Source organism: Calidris pugnax, unplaced genomic scaffold (assembly GCF_001431845.1).
Source record: "Calidris pugnax isolate Ruff unplaced genomic scaffold, ASM143184v1 scaffold106, whole genome shotgun sequence".
Taxonomy (NCBI): Eukaryota; Metazoa; Chordata; class Aves; order Charadriiformes; family Scolopacidae; genus Calidris; species Calidris pugnax.
Genome location: NW_015090824.1, coordinates 435,633 through 454,760, shown reverse-complemented (window position 1 = coordinate 454,760; position 19,128 = coordinate 435,633). Strand labels below are relative to the sequence as shown.

Below are 19,128 nucleotides of genomic sequence, written 5' to 3'. Positions count from 1 at the left end.
GCGGGACCCAGCGGTGCTTCCCCGCGGCCCTTCGGCCCCCGCGGGTCGCGTTACCGGGCTCCTGCGCTAGGCCGCCCCACGGGCCACCCCACCCCACGGGGGAAGGGGGGTCCCAGCCACACCCCACGAGAGAAAGAGGGGGGTCCAGCACCTCCGCACCGGGGGGTCACGGTCGCCCCATCACCCCCAAAAATGCCGGTGGGGTCTGAGCTTCCCCCCTCAAGCCCCTTTGGGGCGCAGTGGGCGGGAGCGTCCTTCAGACCCCACCGAAGAAAGTGCGAGGGGTCAGCGGTGCCAAAAGCAAGAGGCAGACGAGTAATGGGGTAATTAGCCTAAGAGGCTTTGCTGATGGTATGTAAAGCCCTTAATAATTCGGGCCGTCGGGTGGCTGCCTTTGCCCCCTGCTAAAGGGGAGCTGCACAAAAAAGCACCCAGGGGTTTGGACAACATCTGCCCCAGGGGGTTTCTCCTGGCAGCATCCCTGGGAGGATGCGACCGTGGGGCAGCACACATACGGGACAATCCTCCTCCTTCGTGGCATCTGGAGGGGGATCCTGAGCTGTGGCATCACCGGCTGCCACCCTCGGGAGCCGGCAATGGATGGGGTTGGTTGCTCGCTGGTGCTGCTGCTCCTGCAGGATGGCAGCCCCCGAAATGATGCTCGGGGTTGGAAATGGGTGCGAATGGTGGCAAAGCAATTAAAGGTACCAAAAGCATTAAAGGAACGAGTGCCTAAACCCAGTGGGCCTGTGGACTTAGCCCCCCACAGGCCATCCCCGTTGACTAATCGGGGTAAAACATCCTTCTGCTCGGGCCACCCTCTGCCTTTCCTCTGCCTTTTTTGGGACTGAATTCGGTTGACTAATCGGGGTAAAACATCCTTCTGCTCGGGCCACCCTCTGCCTTTTTTGGGACTGAATTTAAGCAATTAAAGGTACCAAAAGCATTAAAGGAACGAGTGCCTAAACCCAGTGGGCCTGTGGACTTAGCCCCCCACAGGCCATCCCCGTTGACTAATCGGGGTAAAACATCCTTCTGCTCGGGCCACCCTCTGCCTTTTTTGGGACTGAATTTGGTGGGTCGTGCTGCGTGGCTGAAACCCTGGGCCCAGGACTCCAGAGACGTGTCTGCAACCTGACTCAGTGAGAGATCATAAAATCATAGAATGATTAGAGTTGGAAGGGACCTTAAAGATCATCGAGTTCCAACCCTCCTGCCATGGGCAGGGACACCTCTACTTGAGCAGGTTGCTCAAAAATTAGTTCCCGTTTCTTTTATCCTCATTACCTCTCTTATAAAAGCTTCAGGCACAGGAAAATCCACAATTGTAGCAATTCTGCCCAAGCAGCACCTGAGCTTCCAGGGCTGCCTTTGCGTCTGGTCATGGTATCCACACCAACAGAAACCTTTTTTTTCAGCCCAGAACCCAAAGTTGTGGGTTTTGTGAAGGGAGAGGCAGCTTAGAAATGGCAAATGAAGCCATCTGAGCCCTGAGACCGGGGAATCTGGGTGGCACAGCTCCTTGTGGCGCAGCTCCTGGCATCTAGCAGGAGGGAGGCAGTGCCGTTTCTTTTTTACCACACAAAAATTAACACCAAAATGTCTGATTTTCCCAGATTTTGCAGGCTGGGGAGTCCTATCCCCGTGTCCCCATCGGCCAGGACCCGTCATGGGGGCAGCCAACAGTCACCATGGTGATAAGTGTCGATGATGGCACTTTGCCACGGGCCATGGTGCCCCCTTTTTCCTTTCAGAGGCACGACTCCGGGGCCGGCTGCCAGCCATGCATGGGGTCTGGTGTGGGGAACTCCACCTCCCTGGGTCCGGAGCACAGACTTTGGCCCCGCTGCCCAGGGGCGGGCTGTCATCCCGCTGCCCTTGGCACTTAGACCTTGCACTGCAGGCGGTTTGCTGGGCTGTAAACAAGCTGCCCGGAGAAGGTGGTTTTGTTGAAGTCTCTGAAAACCGCAGCGGCTGCCCTGAGGACCACGCATTCTGCAGGTGAGCTGGTAAAAAATGTGTTTCTGTTATTTATTGAGCAGCGAGGCAGGTACCCCCTTGGCTGGTGCTGCAGGGGCAGCCTGGGGTGCATCCCTGGGGCAGAGGCAGCCCCGGTTCCTGCCGGCCGTGGGTTATAAAACCACAGCAGATGGGAAGCAGCGTGGCTCTCCTGCTGCCATCGGTGCTTTGCCGACCCGATGACTCATCCCTCCATCCCAGCAAATGTCATTTCGCCCGTGGGCTGCCTTTCACAGCAGAGATGCTGCACTTTACCTTATCCAAATAAAACCATGGGCTGGAATTTACTCAGGCTGCCCAGAACTAGGTCTGGTGTGCTGCTGGTGTCCACCCCCCTGCCCACGCACTGGCAGCTGAGCATCCAGGGATGTGACTCAGGCTGAGGTGATCTGAGGAACACCTGGACCTTCCCCAAATCAGTCTTTGGCTGCTCCCTGCCCATACAGTGACCACAGGGCTTTTCCCAGGCTGCAAGGCAGGAAAGCTCCGTGGAGAGGGAAGAGCAGGGGACTGACGGGGGCTGCAGACCCTCTTTGCAGCTGGCATTTACATACAGTGGTTCTCCCAGCTGGGGCTGGGAAAGGTTTGGGGTGGTGGCACGGTTGCCCTCATGTGCAGGCAGCCCCAAGGGCACCAGCGGCGTGAGGAGCCATCCTTGGATTTATCGTACCTGGCATTGTTCCCTGGAAAACACCTGCTGTTTCCCACTTCCTTTATCCCTGCCCACATCTTTTGTCTGGGCAGAAGAATTCGGAGCACCCTGAGGCTGGGACGCTGGGCACAGAGGGCTGATGCCATCCCATGGGAGATGGTGCCACTGGGTGGGTGCACATGTGGCTACAGCGTGGCCAAGGGTAGAACCAGGGATGCCACCCCAAGCACATGGGCTGTGAGCGATGGGGAAAGGTAGCCCTGCCACCCTGACAAGTTACACCCCCCCCATCCATGATTTCAGTGCCTGGGCAGCACAGGCAGGTGCTGAAGAGATCTTGGAGGCTTTAAGGAATGCACACAGAATGCACCAAGCTGCAGCTCAGCCCCTTCCCTGCAGCTCAGCCCCTTCCCCGCAGCCCAGCTCTGCTCCGGCAGCAGAGCCAAGGCCAGGTCAGGTCCCACAGGACTCAGGAACCCCTGGTTTCTCCAAGCCCCAGCACTGCCCATCAAGTGTTTCCCCTCTCCACAGAGAGCCGGAGCCATGCGTGTGGCCATCATCGGGGCCGGGGTGATCGGCCTCTCCACCGCCCTGTGCATCCATGAGCAGTACCACGGGCTGGTGCCCTCCTTGGAGATGGAGGTCTATGCCGACCGCTTCACACCCCACACCACCAGTGATGGGGCAGCCGGCTTGTGGCAGCCCTACCTGAGCGACCACGGCAACCTGCAGGAGACGTAAGTGAGGATGATGATGGTGAGGAGAGGGCTGGCACCATGTCCCCATAGGCATATGAGGGGCTGAGCTGCCTGGGCACAGCTCCATGGGGCTGGCAGAGCCACCACTCTCCTGTTTTCATTGCAGGCTCTGGAATAAAGAGACCTTTGATTACCTCCTGGGACACCTGGGCTCGGCGGCAGCGAAGGAAATGGGACTTTTCCTCATTTCTGGCTACAACCTGTTCACGCAGCCGGTGCCGGTAAGGAGCAAGTCACAGCCAGGGCTGGGAAGGGTTCCAGCTCGGAGGCTGCCTGGGGGCGGGCAGGGTTGTACTTCTTCCCAGCCCATGTTCTGAAGGCTTTCAAATCCTTCCAAGTTTGTCTTGTGACAGTTTGCTCGGGACTCGGTGTTTTCTGTGCCCTCGGTGTGAAGTAAGGGCTGAGCCCTCGGAGGGTGGGATCCAGCAGAGCATCGCTGGCCTTGGAGTGTGCTCCTTCGCCTCTGCTCCTTCAGGATGGGCTGTGCAGTGAGGATGTGTGTCCCCCACAGCTTCTGTCCCGTGGTGGCACGGCCATTTGTGCTCGTTAAGGAGCTGGGACATTTTTCCCTGTTGCAGGACCCATCTTGGAAGAACATCGTCCTGGGCTTCAGGAACTTGACACCAAAAGAGCTTGAGCTCTTCCCTGGTTACAGGTATTTTCCAGTCTGGTTTTCCCCCGGGTCTGTCTGGATGGCCCCAGGCACCCCTCTGTTGAAGACAGTTTGCTCGGGACTCGGTGTTTTCTGTGCCCTCGGTGTGAAGTAAGGGCTGAGCCCTCGGAGGGTGGGATCCAGCAGAGCATCGCTGGCCTTGGAGTGTGCTCCTTCGCCTCTGCTCCTTCAGGATGGGCTGTGCAGTGAGGATGTGTGTCCCCCACAGCTTCTGTCCCATGGTGGCACGGCCATTTGTGCTCGTTAAGGAGCTGGGACATTTTTCCCTGTTGCAGGACCCATCTTGGAAGAACATTGTCCTGGGCTTCAGGAACTTGACACCAAAAGAGCTTGAGCTCTTCCCTGGTTACAGGTATTTTCCAGTCTGGTTTTCCCCCGGGTCTGTCTGGATGGCCCCAGGCACCCCTCTGTTGAAGGGCAATGAGGATGAGAAACTGGGGGTGCTGAAGTGCCCTTGCTTCATTACAGCCTCTTCCCTTAAAATCAGTAGGAAACACCCCAAACATACGAAAAAAGCAGCAGCCCAGCATATAAACCATTCCAACCCCTTTCTGGCTTCACCAGATATTGTCAAAGTGGGAGAAGAAAATCAGCAGACGGTGTTTTATGCTGTAAAGGAAGGACAAAACCATGCATTTATTGTGCAAGGGGAAGGGCAATGAGGATGAGAAACTGGGGGTGCCGAAGTAGCCTTGCTTTGTTACAGCCTCTTCCCTTAAAATAAATAGGAAACACCCCAAACATACAAAAAAAGCAGCAGCCCAGCATATAAACCATTCCAACCCCTTTCTGGCTTCACCAGATATTGTCAAAGTGGGAGACGAAAATCAGCAGACGGTGTTTTATGCTGTAAAGGAAGGACAAAACCATGCATTTATTGGGCAAGGGGGAATTAAGTTGTGGCTGCCCCATCCCTGGAGGGGTTCAAGGCCAGGTTGGAGGGGGCTTGGAGCAACCTGCTCTAGTGGAGGTGTCCCTGCCCAGGGCAGGGGGGTTGGAACTTAATGATCTATAAGATCACTTCCAACTGGGGGCCTGGAGTTGCAGGGAGCACTGGGGCAGGAGGCGGCTGCTCGAACTCAAACCATTCTATGATTCTATGAATTGGGGGCCTGGAGGTGCAGGGAGCACCGGGGCAGGAGGCGGCTGCTCATGTAAAGCTGCTGTGGGTCCTCATGGCTTCCTCTCCTCGTCTGGTTTCAGCTATGGTTGGTTCAACACGGCGCTGATGCTGGAGTGCAGGAGCTACCTGCCGTGGCTCACCAACAGGTGAGTGTGGGGCTGGGGCGGGTGTGGGGGTCCTGCCTGCTCCCCCCGATTTCTCTGCCCCACAGGACGTGGGAGGCAGCTGTGGGTTTTCATCCTGCACATCAGGTGTTACCCCAGATCCTTCTCTAGTGCCAAGTTGGTGGCTGAGTTTAGGCAGCTCCTCGTTGCCCCAGCGGGGTAACAGACTCCTTGCTGTAATAGTTGGCCCAGGAGTGTATTTTTGCGTGACAAAAATGAAAGTAATGGGACACTTAGAGCTGCATCTGAGTGCTTTTAGCTATGGGAGTATTACTCGAGGCTTGGTTTTGTTGTCATTTCCAACGTGGAGTGGGTCCCCTGTCTGCAGCAGAAAGCCCAGGCTTAGCAGGACTGATCACCCTCGGTAGCTCTGGGCCATTAGGGAAATGAGCTAATGACTGGAGACCTTTAGGAACCACCAAGAAGACCGTGGATGTTTATTACAAGGAGCAACAAGCCGTTCCACCTCTGGTTATCAATTACAAGCACTAATTTGAACGGTACATTTGCTTTTAATTTGCCGGCAATGAATGAACTCGTTCTTCCCAGGTTAACGCAGAGAGGAGTGAAGTTCTTCCATAAGAAGGTTGAATCTTTCCAGGAGGTGAGTGGTGACGTTGAGCCGGGGCAGAGCAAGCATGGCCCCGTCCCAGTGTGGAGATGCAACCTCCAGCGGGCACGTGCTGCTCCAGGATCTTCCTTGGCACAGCTGGGACAGGGGAGAGCAGCAAGAGTGTGCCAAGATCTAGGAAATAAATTCTACCAGGGAAGGGAAAGGCTCTTGGGCATCAAGAGGTGGCTGAGAGGGGATGGAGTAGGGCATTTGGCCAGTGCTGAGTGAAGATCAGCATCATGGCTTCTCCTTAAACCACAAACATTCTCCTTTCCTGCACACACACGGGGTCTCTGCGGGAGCCGTGTTGGGGAAGTGATGCCCTGGATCCAGCCCGTGTGGTTTATTCATCACCAGGCTGTTGGACCCAGTGCTTGGCTTGGCTGGGCTGCAGGGATCTGGTGATGCCTGCGGGCAGTGCCCTGCTCACCGTGCTGCCTCCCTCTCTCCTCAGGTGTTTGCCCAGGGCGCAGACGTCGTGATAAACTGCACCGGGGTGCGTGCTGGGGAGCTGCAGCCTGACCCAGAGCTACAGCCTGGCCGTGGGCAGATCATAAAGGTGAGGTGAGCACAGGGCTCGTGTCCCCCCCTCTTTTTTTTTTTCTGGAGGAGCCATTTATTAACCATGTACCTTTGCCCTCTGGGGCAAATCTTGGGGTTGCGGGCACAGGGCTCGTGTCCCCCCCTGTTTTTTTTTCTGGAGGAGCCATTTATTAACCATGTACCTTTGCCCTCTGGGGCAAATCTTGGGGTTGCGGGCACAGGGCTCGTGTCCCCCCCTGTTTTTTTTTCTGGAGGAGCCATTTATTAACCATGTACCTGTGCCCTCTGGGGCAAATCTTGGGGTTGTGGGCATAGGGTTCGTGTCCCCCCCTCTTTTTTTTTTCTGGAGGAGCTGTTTATTAACCATGTACCTACGCCCTCTGGGGCAAATCTTGGGGTTGTGGGCTGGACCCACAACTGGGATCAAGTCCTGATTCCCAGAAACGTTGGTCATGTAAAACCCTCGTGTGCGTGGAAAGCAGAGCAAAAAACCTGGATCCCATTCCTGGTCCAGCTGTGGGAATGCCTCGAGTTTCCAGCCCACTTCTTGGTTGGGTGAAGGTGGGGGAGAAGCCAGAGTCATAATGCTAACAATTAAAAGGCATAAAATCCTTGGGAGAAAAGGATGATTATTGGGGGAAACATAGACCCACGCTGGGTAGGAAGCTCCTCTGCTTGCCTGCCTGCCCTCCTGTTTCCCTGTGTTCCCACAGCAGCACAGGGAAACCAGTGCCACACAGACCCTGAGCAGAAGGGAGGGCACCACATGCAGACCCCAGTGGCCACACTGGCCCAGCTGCCCACATCCCTCCCGCTGCCTCCCCGAGCCAGGGACCCCACTCTCCCTGACCCTCTCCCTTTCGTCTCCCAGGTCCTGGCCCCGTGGGTGAAGCATTTCATCATCACTCACGATGTCAAATCTGGTATCTACAACTCGCCGTACGTCATTCCAGGGTAGGTGACAGGAGGGGTGAGGCAGGGTCTGGCTGGCTTTAGGGATGCTCTTCTGTCAGTGCTCCTACAGCACCAATTCAGATGCTGGTGTCTGCCCTGCAAGAGCCCAGGCTGGGGTTGGTACCCAGCCCGACGATGCTTTTATTTGCTGTGTGGGAGGAGAGCAGAAGGACACGGGCAGGCAAAGCTCCCATGGTCACACAGAGGGTGACCCTGGCTCAGCACTTGGATGCAAGGAGGGTCCAAAGCTGGTCCTGGGCTCCTGCGATCTCGGATCAGGCAGTACCACAGGGCTTCAATCTCCCTGGTCTTGTCCTTTTCCAAGGAGCAAATTCCACCCAAGCAAAACATGAATGCTGCATTTCTGGCACTTCCTATTGCACTGATATTTCAGGGTTAGGCAATAAGCCATTGTGTAAATAGGAACTTTGAATGCTCACGGCCTCCGAACAAAGTATTCCAAGCAATTTCTGATCACGGTCCCAGCTACATATGAATTTCCCTCCCTGTGTTTATTTTCACTTGAGCTGTCACAGCTGGACACCGGGCTGGCTCCCGAAGGAAGCAGCCGGGTCAGTGCTCCTGCATGGAGGACACCTCTTCCATGTGGGAGAGCTCAGCCCTGGGGTTCTCCCCCCACACACACCCCCCCATTCAGCCCTTTTGTCTTTGTGCTTCCCAGGGCTCCTGCAAGGTTTTAGAAAGATCCAGCAGGTACAGACACCCCCAGGTCCCCCCAGCCTTAGCCTGTCTCTCCTCCTCTGTTAATCCGCAGGAGTTTTGGAGCGGCAGCAAAAGAAATCCGTTTCTTTGTGTTCCTCACTGCAGGCATCCCGTTCCTTCCAGCTATTTTCCTCAGCCAGGCGGGAGCAGACCTGCTTGATAGAGGATGAAATGAGCTGTTTGCTTTGCCCAGGCGAGGGCCTTTGGGGTGCTGATAGCATTTAACGAATGACTTGCTGATGAGCAGACACGCAGGCACCCCTCCCTTGCCTGCTTGGCGTGAGAGTTTCTCCAGCAGGAATATGTCCCAAGCTCAGGGAGTAGCAGGATCCATAGCAGGATCCATAAGGATCCCGGTCCCTCCATGCGATGGCCCATCCCAAGGGGACATTCCTGTCATTTCTCCCCTTTGGCTTTTGGCGCAGGAGCGAGTTCACAGTCTTGGGAGGGATCTATCAGCACGGCAACTGGAGTGAGGAAAACAGCGCCCAGGATCACAAAACCATCTGGGAGAACTGCTGCAGGCTGCTCCCCGCTCTCCAGGTGGGTGACCCCAACCTGGGGCCGGGATGAAGGACCCTTGGAGAGGGAGGGGACATGGAGAGCCCTGGGTGCTCCGGCGCAGCTGAGGCTGAGGCCAAACCACAAAATCTGAATCTTTATGTGAGGAACAGGCAGCGCCTGCCTTCAGCAGGACAGGAGAGGGGCAAAGTGACTGTTGCTTACACAGTGTCAGCCACTGTGGTGAGAAACACACCGTTGAGAGGTGAATGGTGCACATAGAGTAACCCCAGGCTTTTTCCGTGCACCCCACAGCAGCACGTAGCACTCAGCAAGAGGGTAAAACACAGGTTTTTGTGTGTTTGTACCTGCCTGGCAGTGTCCATCATGCCCAGCTCTGGCTCTGCACACCTGGCTGGTTGGACAGGCAGGGGCTGGCATTGCTTCTGGGACAAGGTTTGTAGGATAAAGTACTGATAGAGCTGGTGAAAAATGAGAAGAAAGCTTTGGGAGGTCATGGTAAGAGCCCTCATCTGGTGGGTCACGTCGTGCCGTGATGTTTGGGGGCTGTAACTGAGAGGTGCTGGGCTGGGGCTGATCTGCTTTTACTTCCAGAAAGCCAAGATCGTGCAGGAGTGGAGTGGATTGAGACCGGCACGTCCCCGTGTTCGCCTGGAGCGGGAGACCCTCCGCCACGGGCACTCCCAGGCAGAGGTACCGTGCACACCCCCCAGATGGGTCGTTAACCCACAGTGCCATTAACCACCACGCTAATTGCGCGTCGGTCGCCTTCATCAGTCACCTTCATCAGTCCTCGCGCCGCATTAACCACCACGCTAATTGCGCGTCGGTCACCTTCATCAGTCCTCGCGCCATCTCCCCTCTAATAACGGGTGCATCTTTGAGCCAGTTCCAGCCCAGTCTCAGAGATAAGTGTCAAAGACATCAAGTTCTGTTGGATTTTCTGGGGAGAGAGGGGCAGGGAGTGCTCCTGCCAAAGGGAAACCTGCAGCTGGAGCTTAGTCCTTAACAGACACCAAAAAAACCCATATTGGGAGGAAAAACTCCGAGGAACCAAATCCCACGGGCTCTGCTGCTCCCAGAATCACCCGAGGCACTTGTGCCCCGTGTTTCGGTGTCAGCATTTAAAGCAGTGTGGTTTTCTGCTGGCAGCCCATAAATGTACAACCCTCGTGCACGCAGGCCTCGTGTCTCCCTTTAATAAAACCTAATCCGCAGCTTTTCATAACATCCTCACGGCCTCCAGCACTGACACCAGGTTGTTGGTGTAAAAAGATTGGACTTCGGAGATTTCTACAAGTTCAAAGCTCCTCAGCAGCACAAAATGAAACAGGGTGAAGGCACCGAGGGACACTGCTGGGGCTCTACCTGCCGGGGGGGCTCTGAAAAATTCAGCTGCCTCTGTGTGGGTAGAGCTGGGTGCCAAGTGTCAAACTTCCCCGGGGCAATGGCTCTTTAAATGGCCTCTAATATATCTTTTAAGAGAAAGGAGGCTGGGGATGGGACAGTGGGCAGTGTGCTCTCGGACCCTCAGCATCCTTGGACCTTCTCCATGTAGAACCACATGAGTCTGAGTGCTCCTCAGCAGACCTGCAGAGGGAATCCTCCATTCCATGGTGTGCACGTGTCTCTGTACCACTTAGAAGAAGAGATTAAAGCTCCAAAGGGGATGGTGGCTGCAAAACGTAACTAGATGTAAGGAAAATATATGCAATTTTTAGCTGGAGAACCTTGGAAAGAAATTGGTGTCCTTAGGCAGAGCCCAGAGCGTGGTTCAAAGCGGTGCTGTGTTTTAATTAATTTAGGGACCGCTCTGTTCCTGTATCAGCACTCTGTACCCACGCTGACTGGTGCAGCTACTGATCCCAGCCACCAGTCAGGGCTCCTGCTGAAGGACAGGGATTTACCTCAGCAGGAACAGGCACCAGGTATGATGTGACACGTTCTCCTCTGAGGACCACGGCCGCAAGCCCCACTGCTGCCTTTTGGGGTGGCAGAGGATGCTCCAGGGAAACTGCCCCCAAGAGTTTCTCCTGCCTCTCCAGCAGCTTTCGGAGGGAGGGAAGGAGCAGTGGAGCTGAGCTGTGCACCAGGAGCTCCCAGATTCAAGGGTCAATCCAAAGACACTAAGGACATGAGGAAACAGCCTCAAGTTGCACCAGGGGAGGTTTAGGATGGGTATTAGGAAAAATATCTGCACTGAAAGGGTTATTAAGCCTTGGAAGAGGGAAGCGGTGGAGTCACCATCCCTGGAGGTATTTAAAAGCTGGGCAGATGTGGCTTTTGTCAGTGTTGGGTTGATGGTTGGACTCGATGATCTGCAAGGTCCTTCCAACCCAGACAATTCTATGATTCTACAACATTCCCACCCACTGTTGTGGCTCCTCGCTGCACCTAACCCCAGAGAGCTCCAGCAGAGCTTTCCCAGCCCTGACCCCTTCTCTCCTCCCCCAGGTGATACACAACTACGGCCACGGCGGGTTCGGGATCACCATCCACTGGGGCTGTGCCATGGCAGCAGCGCGGCTCTTCGGGACCATCCTGCAGGAGAAGAAGCTGGCCAGCCCCCCGCAGCCCCGCTTGTGAGTTGCCAGCTCACCCGGGATTACTGTGACAGCAGTAGCTTAGAAATCACAGCAAGAAGATGCCAATAACACAGCGATACACGTGGGCCTTTCAACCCTCCCCCCAAATCTCCAAAACCAGTTCGTAGCATCCACTTTTCAGGTTTCTGCCAGTTCTGTCGATGCCAGTTGCCAGCCGGCCGAGTCCCCTCCACCCTGGCCTTCCACAGCCTACCTAAAGGAAGTGCTTGAAAATATGAACTCGTTAGCTGTGACGAAGCGCCCTTCTCTCCCCGGGGGATCAGCCTGCAAAGGGCAGGCAGGGTTCAGCTGGAATCGTGACAATCCTGCAGTTCATCTGCGCCACGGGACGGGACCTGAAACCGAGCCCGTGCCACCTGAGGTCTTCCCTGCCTGCTCCGACACCCGGCGTGTAATTAGATTTGCAAGCTTCCCCCCTCAGGAGGCAAAAGCTCCTTAGTAGGAAGAAGCTCTGAAGCTCCCCGGGAAGTAACGACAGCTCTAAAAGCACGTGTTTCGGTTACAATTACGTGCTCACGTTCATGCCAGGACAAAGCCCGGCTCCCCAGCACCTGCTTAGTGTATCTGGCAATAGACAGCAGGCCTTGCCTAAAATGGGCTTTCCAAATGATGTTTTTAGCAACAAAAGCAACATGTCCCAGCCCCGTGTACTTGCCAGATTCTATATATAGCAGAGAGCAGACACAAAATAGCTGTTCTCCTCCCTAAAACTCCCACGGCCCCTTCAGTTTCTCCTTTCCAGCTCGGAGAGAGGAGGTGGCTCCGGGCAGGTTGTGCCTCCCCAAGGAGTTGGGGACAGATCCCAGGAGGGTGGGACTTTTCTGGGGCGTTCAGTGCCACTGCTGGGGACCCAAAGTGTTGGTCTGATGATACAGTTTGGCTGATTTTTCCATGCCATTTGACTTTCCTGCTCTAAAACCCATCCCAGACAAGGTACTGAATGGTCAGGAAGCATTAACCTCAAATCCCAAGCCTGTCCCGAGCCCAGCACACGGTCCCTGCCTCGCTCTCCTCTGCAGAAAACTGTTTCCTACTCATCTGTGATGCAGCTTCTCTCTCCCTCTGACTCCGTGTGCCAGAAATAGCTCATCAACCTGATCCCTGATGCACCAGTGAACGGGAGACGCTGCCCTGCAGCTGGGGCTCCTTCTACCTCCTGGGCACCTGGATTTAAAACAGTCCCACGGCAAGCACACCGGAGCTGCTCCCTGTCCAAGGGCTGGTCTCCTGAGGCGCTGCTTCAGTGTCACCAAGAGAAACCCCTGAAGGCTTTTTAGGAAGCCACGGGGCAGGCAGTGCTGCTGGAGACAGTCCATGCACACAAGATCTGCGTATGAGACTCGTCTCATTCCCAGCAGCGCGTAGGAAGCCACGGGGCAGGCAGTGCTGCTGGAGATGGTCCATGCACACAAGATCTGCGTATGAGAGTCGTCTCATTCCCAGCAGCGCAGTGGAGGTTACGGTGCCAGCGCAGCCGTGGCCCCAGGGGACCTTCCAGCAGCCTCATTTTCCACCACACGCTATGTGACCATTGTGTTCTTCTCCAGCTGACACACCCTGAGCAGTCGGAAAGCTCTGACGAACTTTGCTGAGCGCATCTGCTAATTGTCTGCCCTTTTTGCCAAAGCAGCGATGGTTGCTCTCACGGCAAGGGTCAGAATTTCTCAGCAGCTGCTGCACCGTCCCCTTTTCCTCCTGTGAAGGTGTGAGAGGGTTGTGTTTGTCTCTGCTGTCACACCTGCGGTGCTGGCAAAGTGACGTGGTGTGGGAATTCCCATTCCTGCCTCACTCGAGTCCAAGGCAACAACTCTCTGTCAAAGCCACCACCGAGAGCAGGTGACAAGTTCCTCTGGCTGCCATTTTGGCCCAACGCTGGTGCTTCTCACACCCTTGTGAAGCACAAACCCACCTTCTGCTGCCACCACAGCAGGGGTGACGAGAAGCCCTGGTAGCCCCCATGGAGTCAGGGCACATTCAGGGCAGAGCAGTGTCCATCCCGGGAAGGCAGCGGAGCATGGAGGGGTTTTAAGAGCCTGCTGATGGCTGGGAACTGGGGAACCTCTGCCCTGAGCTTAAAAACCAAAGGGAGACATAAGGGAGACACAGGAAAATTAGGAACCCCCCATCATGTCCACTCCATCTGTCAAAAGGGTTTCCCACTAACCTGGCAGCTCACCTGAGACATTGCAGCCACATTCAAAGGGGTACAATCAAGGAAAGGCTAGAAAAAAGAAAACAGTAGCTGGAGAAAAATTTACTATCTGCCCTGAGCTTAAAAACCAAAGGGAGACATAAGGGAGACACAGGAAAATTAGGAACCCCCCATCATGTCCACTCCATCTGTCAAAAGGGTTTCCCACTAACCTGGCAGCTCACCTGAGACATTGCAGCCACATTCAAAGGGGTACAATCAAGGAAAGGCTAGAAAAAAGAAAACAGTAGCTGGAGAAAAATTTACTATTGATTCATGCTAAAGCTCATGGTCTGTGATATCGCCGTTCAGTGAAACAGCAGCCACTCGGTGTCACTTATTCCAAATATGAGATATTAAGGACCACGTTCTCCCCCCACGTGCACTGCTGTAAATCCCAAACCACCTCCCTGATGTCGGCAGAGCTTCGCTGGGTCCAGGGGTGCAGCAAATCATTGCGTAACCTGCAAGATGCAGCTGATTCTTCTGCTCTTACAGCCTCGAGGAGCAGCTGATCTGTGACCTTACACAGCTGCTTAGAAAACAAACACATGATTAGAGGTGTAATTCTATTTGCAGTCTAATTTTGCTTATTTTCTAAAAGGCCAAAATTTAATATATGTGCACAATAAAGGTAATATTCAAATATTTCGTGTGTGATGCTTTCGCTTCTTAACGATGGCACAGATAACGCCTCAAAAGCTTATTCCTTAGAAACATCCCATGTCTCCCCACACATTTTGCCTGAACGCATCCTCCTGCGGGAGGAAGAGATGTCGTTTCAGATTCTGAGCAGCCACATCAACCTGAAATATCATTGTGTGAAATCACCTGTGCCTCGAGGAGCAGCTGATCTGTGACCTTACGCAGCTGCTTAGAAAACAAACAGACACGATTAGAGTCATAATTCTATTTGCAGTCTAATTTTGCTTATTTTCTAAAAGGCCAAAATTTAATATATGTGCACAATAAAGGTAATATTCAAATATTTCGTGTGTGATGCTTTCGCTTCTTAACGATGGCACAGATAACGCCTCAAAAGCTTATTCCTTAGAAACATCCCATGTCTCCCCACACATTTTGCCTGAACGCATCCTCCTGCGGGAGGAAGAGATGTCGTTTCAGATTCTGAGCAGCCACATCAACCTGAAATATCATTGTGTGAAATCACCTGTTTGCCTGGCTGCTGTTGCTAATTGCCCCCCAGCCCATTAAGAACTCCTATTCCCTAGTACCGAAATGTCTGGGACGCTCTCCTGCAGCTCAGCCCATCACTCCAAAGGTACTTCATGCCATACAGATCAAACCCTGCAGGACAGAAGAGACTGGGGTTGGCTTTTGTGGGGAGGGCAAGGTAAGGGAGAGGCAGTGGGATGTCAGGACTCTCCTGACACGCACAAAGCGCCGTCTCCCATGGCCGGCATCAGCACATTTTATGAACTCCAAGTTCTCAACAACGATCGCCTATGACACAGAACAAAGCTGGAAACACATCAAGTATCAGTAAAGTTACTCTCTGTAAGCAAACAGCAGCTCTGGCATTTGGGAAAAACAGAATGAGCTTTCGAAATGGCTGAGGATGCCAAAAAAAGTTCAGAGAAAACACAGGAGGATGAATATTCTCCCCAAGTATTGCTTCCGCCATACAAACCCTCCCGGAGTGACCGGCTGTTTCCATTCCCAGAAATAAGACTCCTCATCCCAGCGGACCGTCGGCAGCTGCCCAAGCTGTGAGAAGGAAGATTAATGCAGGCTGAGATGAGAACTCACTGCGTTCGCATGCAAAGCATTCCCAGATCATTTTTTGACTCAGACACGAACAGCCTTATGTTTGTAAATCACCGGACATCAAAATAAGAGTATTATTTAAAGGGTAGAGGAACGCAGTCAGGGTTATGCACTCAATTATCTTTTATAAAAACAAGATATGTCAAAGGAAAGCTCACATGTCAAAGTCAATAAAGAGCAGGAACTCTCCCTGCCCCGAAGTGCAGACACACGCTGAGCCTCCTCCTCCCGACGCGCCCTCATGATCTGCCATCACATATTCCAGCATCACAGGCATCGCTACAAACTGCCCACAGGCAAGAAGCAAAACCGACTGGTTTTCATTGTCTGAAGTCCATTAAAAGCAAAAAGCAACCAGAGATCTTCAGATAATTAAAAAAAAAATGAGCTGGAGTTATCTATGAAGTTACTTATAACGCGAACATCAATCCGCAAAAAGCAACCAGAGATCTTCAGATAATTTAAAAAGAAATATTTAGCTGGAGTTATCTAGGAGGTTGCTTATAACGCAAACATCAATCCTGTGGCTGTTCTTTGTGTCCAAACGTGTAAAACACACACACAAAACGAGTGGGATCCACAAAGTGCCGAGCCTCAGCGTCTCCAGCTGAGGCCACGCAGCAAGACATAGAAATGGTAAAGTTCCTGGCCCTTCACCAAAATCCCACAGAACAGCCAAAAGCACTTTTACTGAAAAAACTATTTATTTGTTCAACATAAAATATCTAGTGTGGAATTGAACTATCCAATGTCGCATCGGTAACAGAGGAACAAAAGGAGTATTTTACAACAAGCTTGATATACACAAAGTTTTCAAACATTAAAATGTATCCAGCTTAGAAACTGTACATTCAAACACAGGAAAACATTCAACGTTCTTCCGGCAAGCATTTAGGAATAATAAATCATTCCATCAAAGCACACTTGGAGAATTATTTTTTCCCACAACAGCTTTGCACATTAATATATTGGACATTTAGCAAATCTCTGAATCCCACAATTCTGTTTGCTCTCAGTTTCGATTCAAAATTACCTCACTTCATTGTTTTAAATGAACTAGCTCTATTAATTCCTTCATCAGTGAAAAATACTCGAGAGTGTGTAAAACAATCTTTGGAAGCTTATTATATACATCAATGGTGTTGCCATATTAACAAAATATGACTTGTGATTATTTATAGGCTATTGTGTATCAACCCCAATGTTCTCCAGTTTTTCAGTGAACAATCAAAAATGTCCTTCTAATAATACTCAAGATCCTGCAAAAACCTGAACTTCAGTTTCTTCAGTGCCCAACAGGCTCCTACTGGTTCCAGTGAGGTGGGATCAGCTGTGCTGGGCTCCTGCCCGTCTTCCTCTATTGAGCTGATCCAAAGCCCAGGAATATCCAGGGGAGACTCTCCCAGACTTCAGTGAGCTTTGGATCGTGCTTTAGGCAGCACTGTCTATAAACCAAAAGCCCCAGAGTAGGAAGTTGTCTCAGCAGGACCCATCTTGGCCATTTGCATCGTTCTATACATTTTCAGTGCAGAATTCGTAAAAAGTGAAAAGCAAAAATGCCTTCAGTTTTCTTTTAACACCGTAAATGTCACAGGTTAAAAGTGAACTACTCAACAGCGCGGAAAGGTTTTGCACTACCTAGAAATCTTGACCTGGGAAATAGTTTGTTTGAAGTATACAGATGTGCAAGTTTCTGAGAGATATATATACTTCAGCCAGAACTCTCCGAATGCACACTTTGAAGGCCACTGCAATGCAGTCCTTTAAAACTGTTGAATATTGACTCAGAAAAACAAAGCGATCTGTGAACATTAACACTGGAAAAGCAGAATTTGAACTCAAGGGGCTCACTAACAGACAGACACACTCAGCAGCGTGGCTCTCGGGTGGCTTCTCCTTCGGGCCACGGATGTCACACACCTTATATTCATTCTCACCTCTAGTACAGGCTTACACCCCGCTGAATTCATCCGGTTTTGGGGTGTCCACCTACAGATGTGCAAGTTTCTGAGAGATATATATGTACTTCAGCTAGAACCCTCCGAATGCACACTTTGAAGGCCACTGCAATGCAGTCCTTTAAAACTGTTGAATATTGACTCAGAAAAACAAAGCGATCTGTGAACATTAACACTGGAAAAGCAGAATTTGAACTCAAGGGGCTCACTAACAGACAGACACACTCAGCAGCGTGGCTCTCGGGTGGCTTCTCCTTCGGGCCACGGATGTCACACACCTTATATTCATTCTCACCTCTAGTACAGGCTTACACCCCGCTGAATTCATCCGGTTTTGGGGTGTCCACCTCACTGTAAACACAGCTGGCAGCAAGCCCACGTGGTGGGACACGAAAGCACCTGGATGTGCCCCCCATCAGGTCCATGCCAGGACTGGCACGCTCTCAAGTGCCTTCACCAGCAGGAGGGAGAAGATGGTGGTGAGAACTGTCAGTAAAGGGTGACCAGTCCATACCATGCAAAGGCAAAGTAGGTTTTCAAGCTCGCTGGTCACACTTGTGGTCTAACATCTCATCTAAATCCATCCAGGAACTGCTTCCTCACCACCGATGTCCTGTCCACCTCTTGTATACCAGAGGGACAGCCCAAGGGGAAACAAGTCCATCTATCCCTACTTTGGTGGGGCAGCACCGAGCTACCCCAGGCGCATAGTGCCTTTGGGAGAATTATCCAACTACAGCTTGACAGAAGGAGATGACAAGGAATGATTTGCACTCATTGTCAGTGCCGTGAGAGCCCTGTCTGTTTCCTGGGGACCGACTGGAGCTGGAGCTTGCTGGAGACCCGAGCACACAGGGTACAGAGACAGCAGGGACAGAGAAAACCCAACAGCACAAAGCAACAGCCACCGGGACAGATGGTGGGTTCCTGTGTCAGCAGCCACATCTAAAGTGGGATCCCCTGTGAGCTGAGCTGCATTTTCATATTACTGGGAAAAGGAAAGTTTAGACCAACCACTTCTGGAGTCTTTCACTGCAGTCACCATTGAGTGGTAAATGAATGGACAGACATCTTGGTGCCTTGTCAAACTTTAAACTTTTCTCAGCAGAAGATACCCACCCGCGGAATATCAATAACCTCTTTGGCATTTTTTTATTAGTCTGAGCTTCCTCAGTTTCTTTAAGGACTTATCCACTTCTAATTTTCCCTCAGTGCTACAAACAAACAGCCTAACACCTCTTGGAGCACGACTGCCATGCTGTGAAACCCAGAGTGAAAGCTGAACCCCAACTGTGTTCATTTGCATTGCACCCAAACGTGGACTCGGTGACCTATCCTTGCCCCACAGAAAAGGGGACAGAAAACACTACTTAAAATACTCTACTGTGCAAAAAATTTGTCGCACACTTGCCTATGTTTACGTGAGACAACTGACCACACACACTAGAAAAACGTATTGCTTCCCCCAGCCCAGTGATTAGTGTTTAGTCCATCTCACTTACATTTGGTTGTGTGCTCCATAGCCTGGAATCCTGAATTATCAGTTGAGCCCCTGGATGAGACACGTCTCAGCCTCCTTACGTGTCTTCTTGCTGCACACCCACAGGCTCCAAAATCTGAATTCCTGACAAACAAGATGAATATCTCCTCACCCAAACTCTGTTACATTCTTGGACAAGAGCAGAATCATCAACCTGGAGGAGCGACATCCGAAGGAGTGAAGTTCCTCATCTAAGGACGATGGCAGTTCGGCTCTTCCTATGATTTTTGCTCATTTATGACATGATGCCAGCTACATTCCTTTGTCACCAGCTTGACGTTACAGTCAATGTACAATCAGT

The 19,128-nt window shown here is 52.4% G+C and overlaps 1 protein-coding gene and 1 long non-coding RNA gene across 3 annotated transcripts; one reads left to right on the top strand and one right to left on the bottom strand.

The window, feature by feature from the left end:
• The first annotated feature begins 1,836 nt into the window (after positions 1–1,836).
• DAO (D-amino-acid oxidase) lies at positions 1,837–12,714 on the top strand. 2 transcript variants are annotated; one of them, XM_014940012.1, is made up of 11 exons: positions 1,837–2,001; positions 3,203–3,408; positions 3,536–3,650; positions 4,378–4,454; positions 5,306–5,371; positions 5,939–5,993; positions 6,457–6,561; positions 7,417–7,499; positions 8,648–8,765; positions 9,339–9,437; positions 11,199–12,714. In XM_014940012.1, the coding sequence occupies exons 2-11, from the start codon at positions 3,215–3,217 to the stop codon at positions 11,328–11,330; spliced, it is 1,044 nt and encodes a 347-aa protein (XP_014795498.1). In that variant the 5' UTR covers positions 1,837–2,001; positions 3,203–3,214; the 3' UTR covers positions 11,331–12,714. The 2 variants fall into 2 exon arrangements, with proteins under 2 accessions (XP_014795498.1, XP_014795497.1); XM_014940011.1 differs by lacking the exon at positions 4,378–4,454 and adding an exon at positions 4,008–4,084.
• A 3,300-nt stretch (positions 12,715–16,014) lies between these two features.
• On the bottom strand, positions 16,015–19,121 carry LOC106886810. Its single transcript, XR_001411742.1, has 2 exons — positions 17,635–19,121; positions 16,015–17,318 (listed from the first exon to the last, which is right to left on the bottom strand). It is a non-coding gene; the product is annotated as an uncharacterized LOC106886810 (long non-coding RNA).
• Between the last annotated feature and the right edge of the window lie 7 nt (positions 19,122–19,128).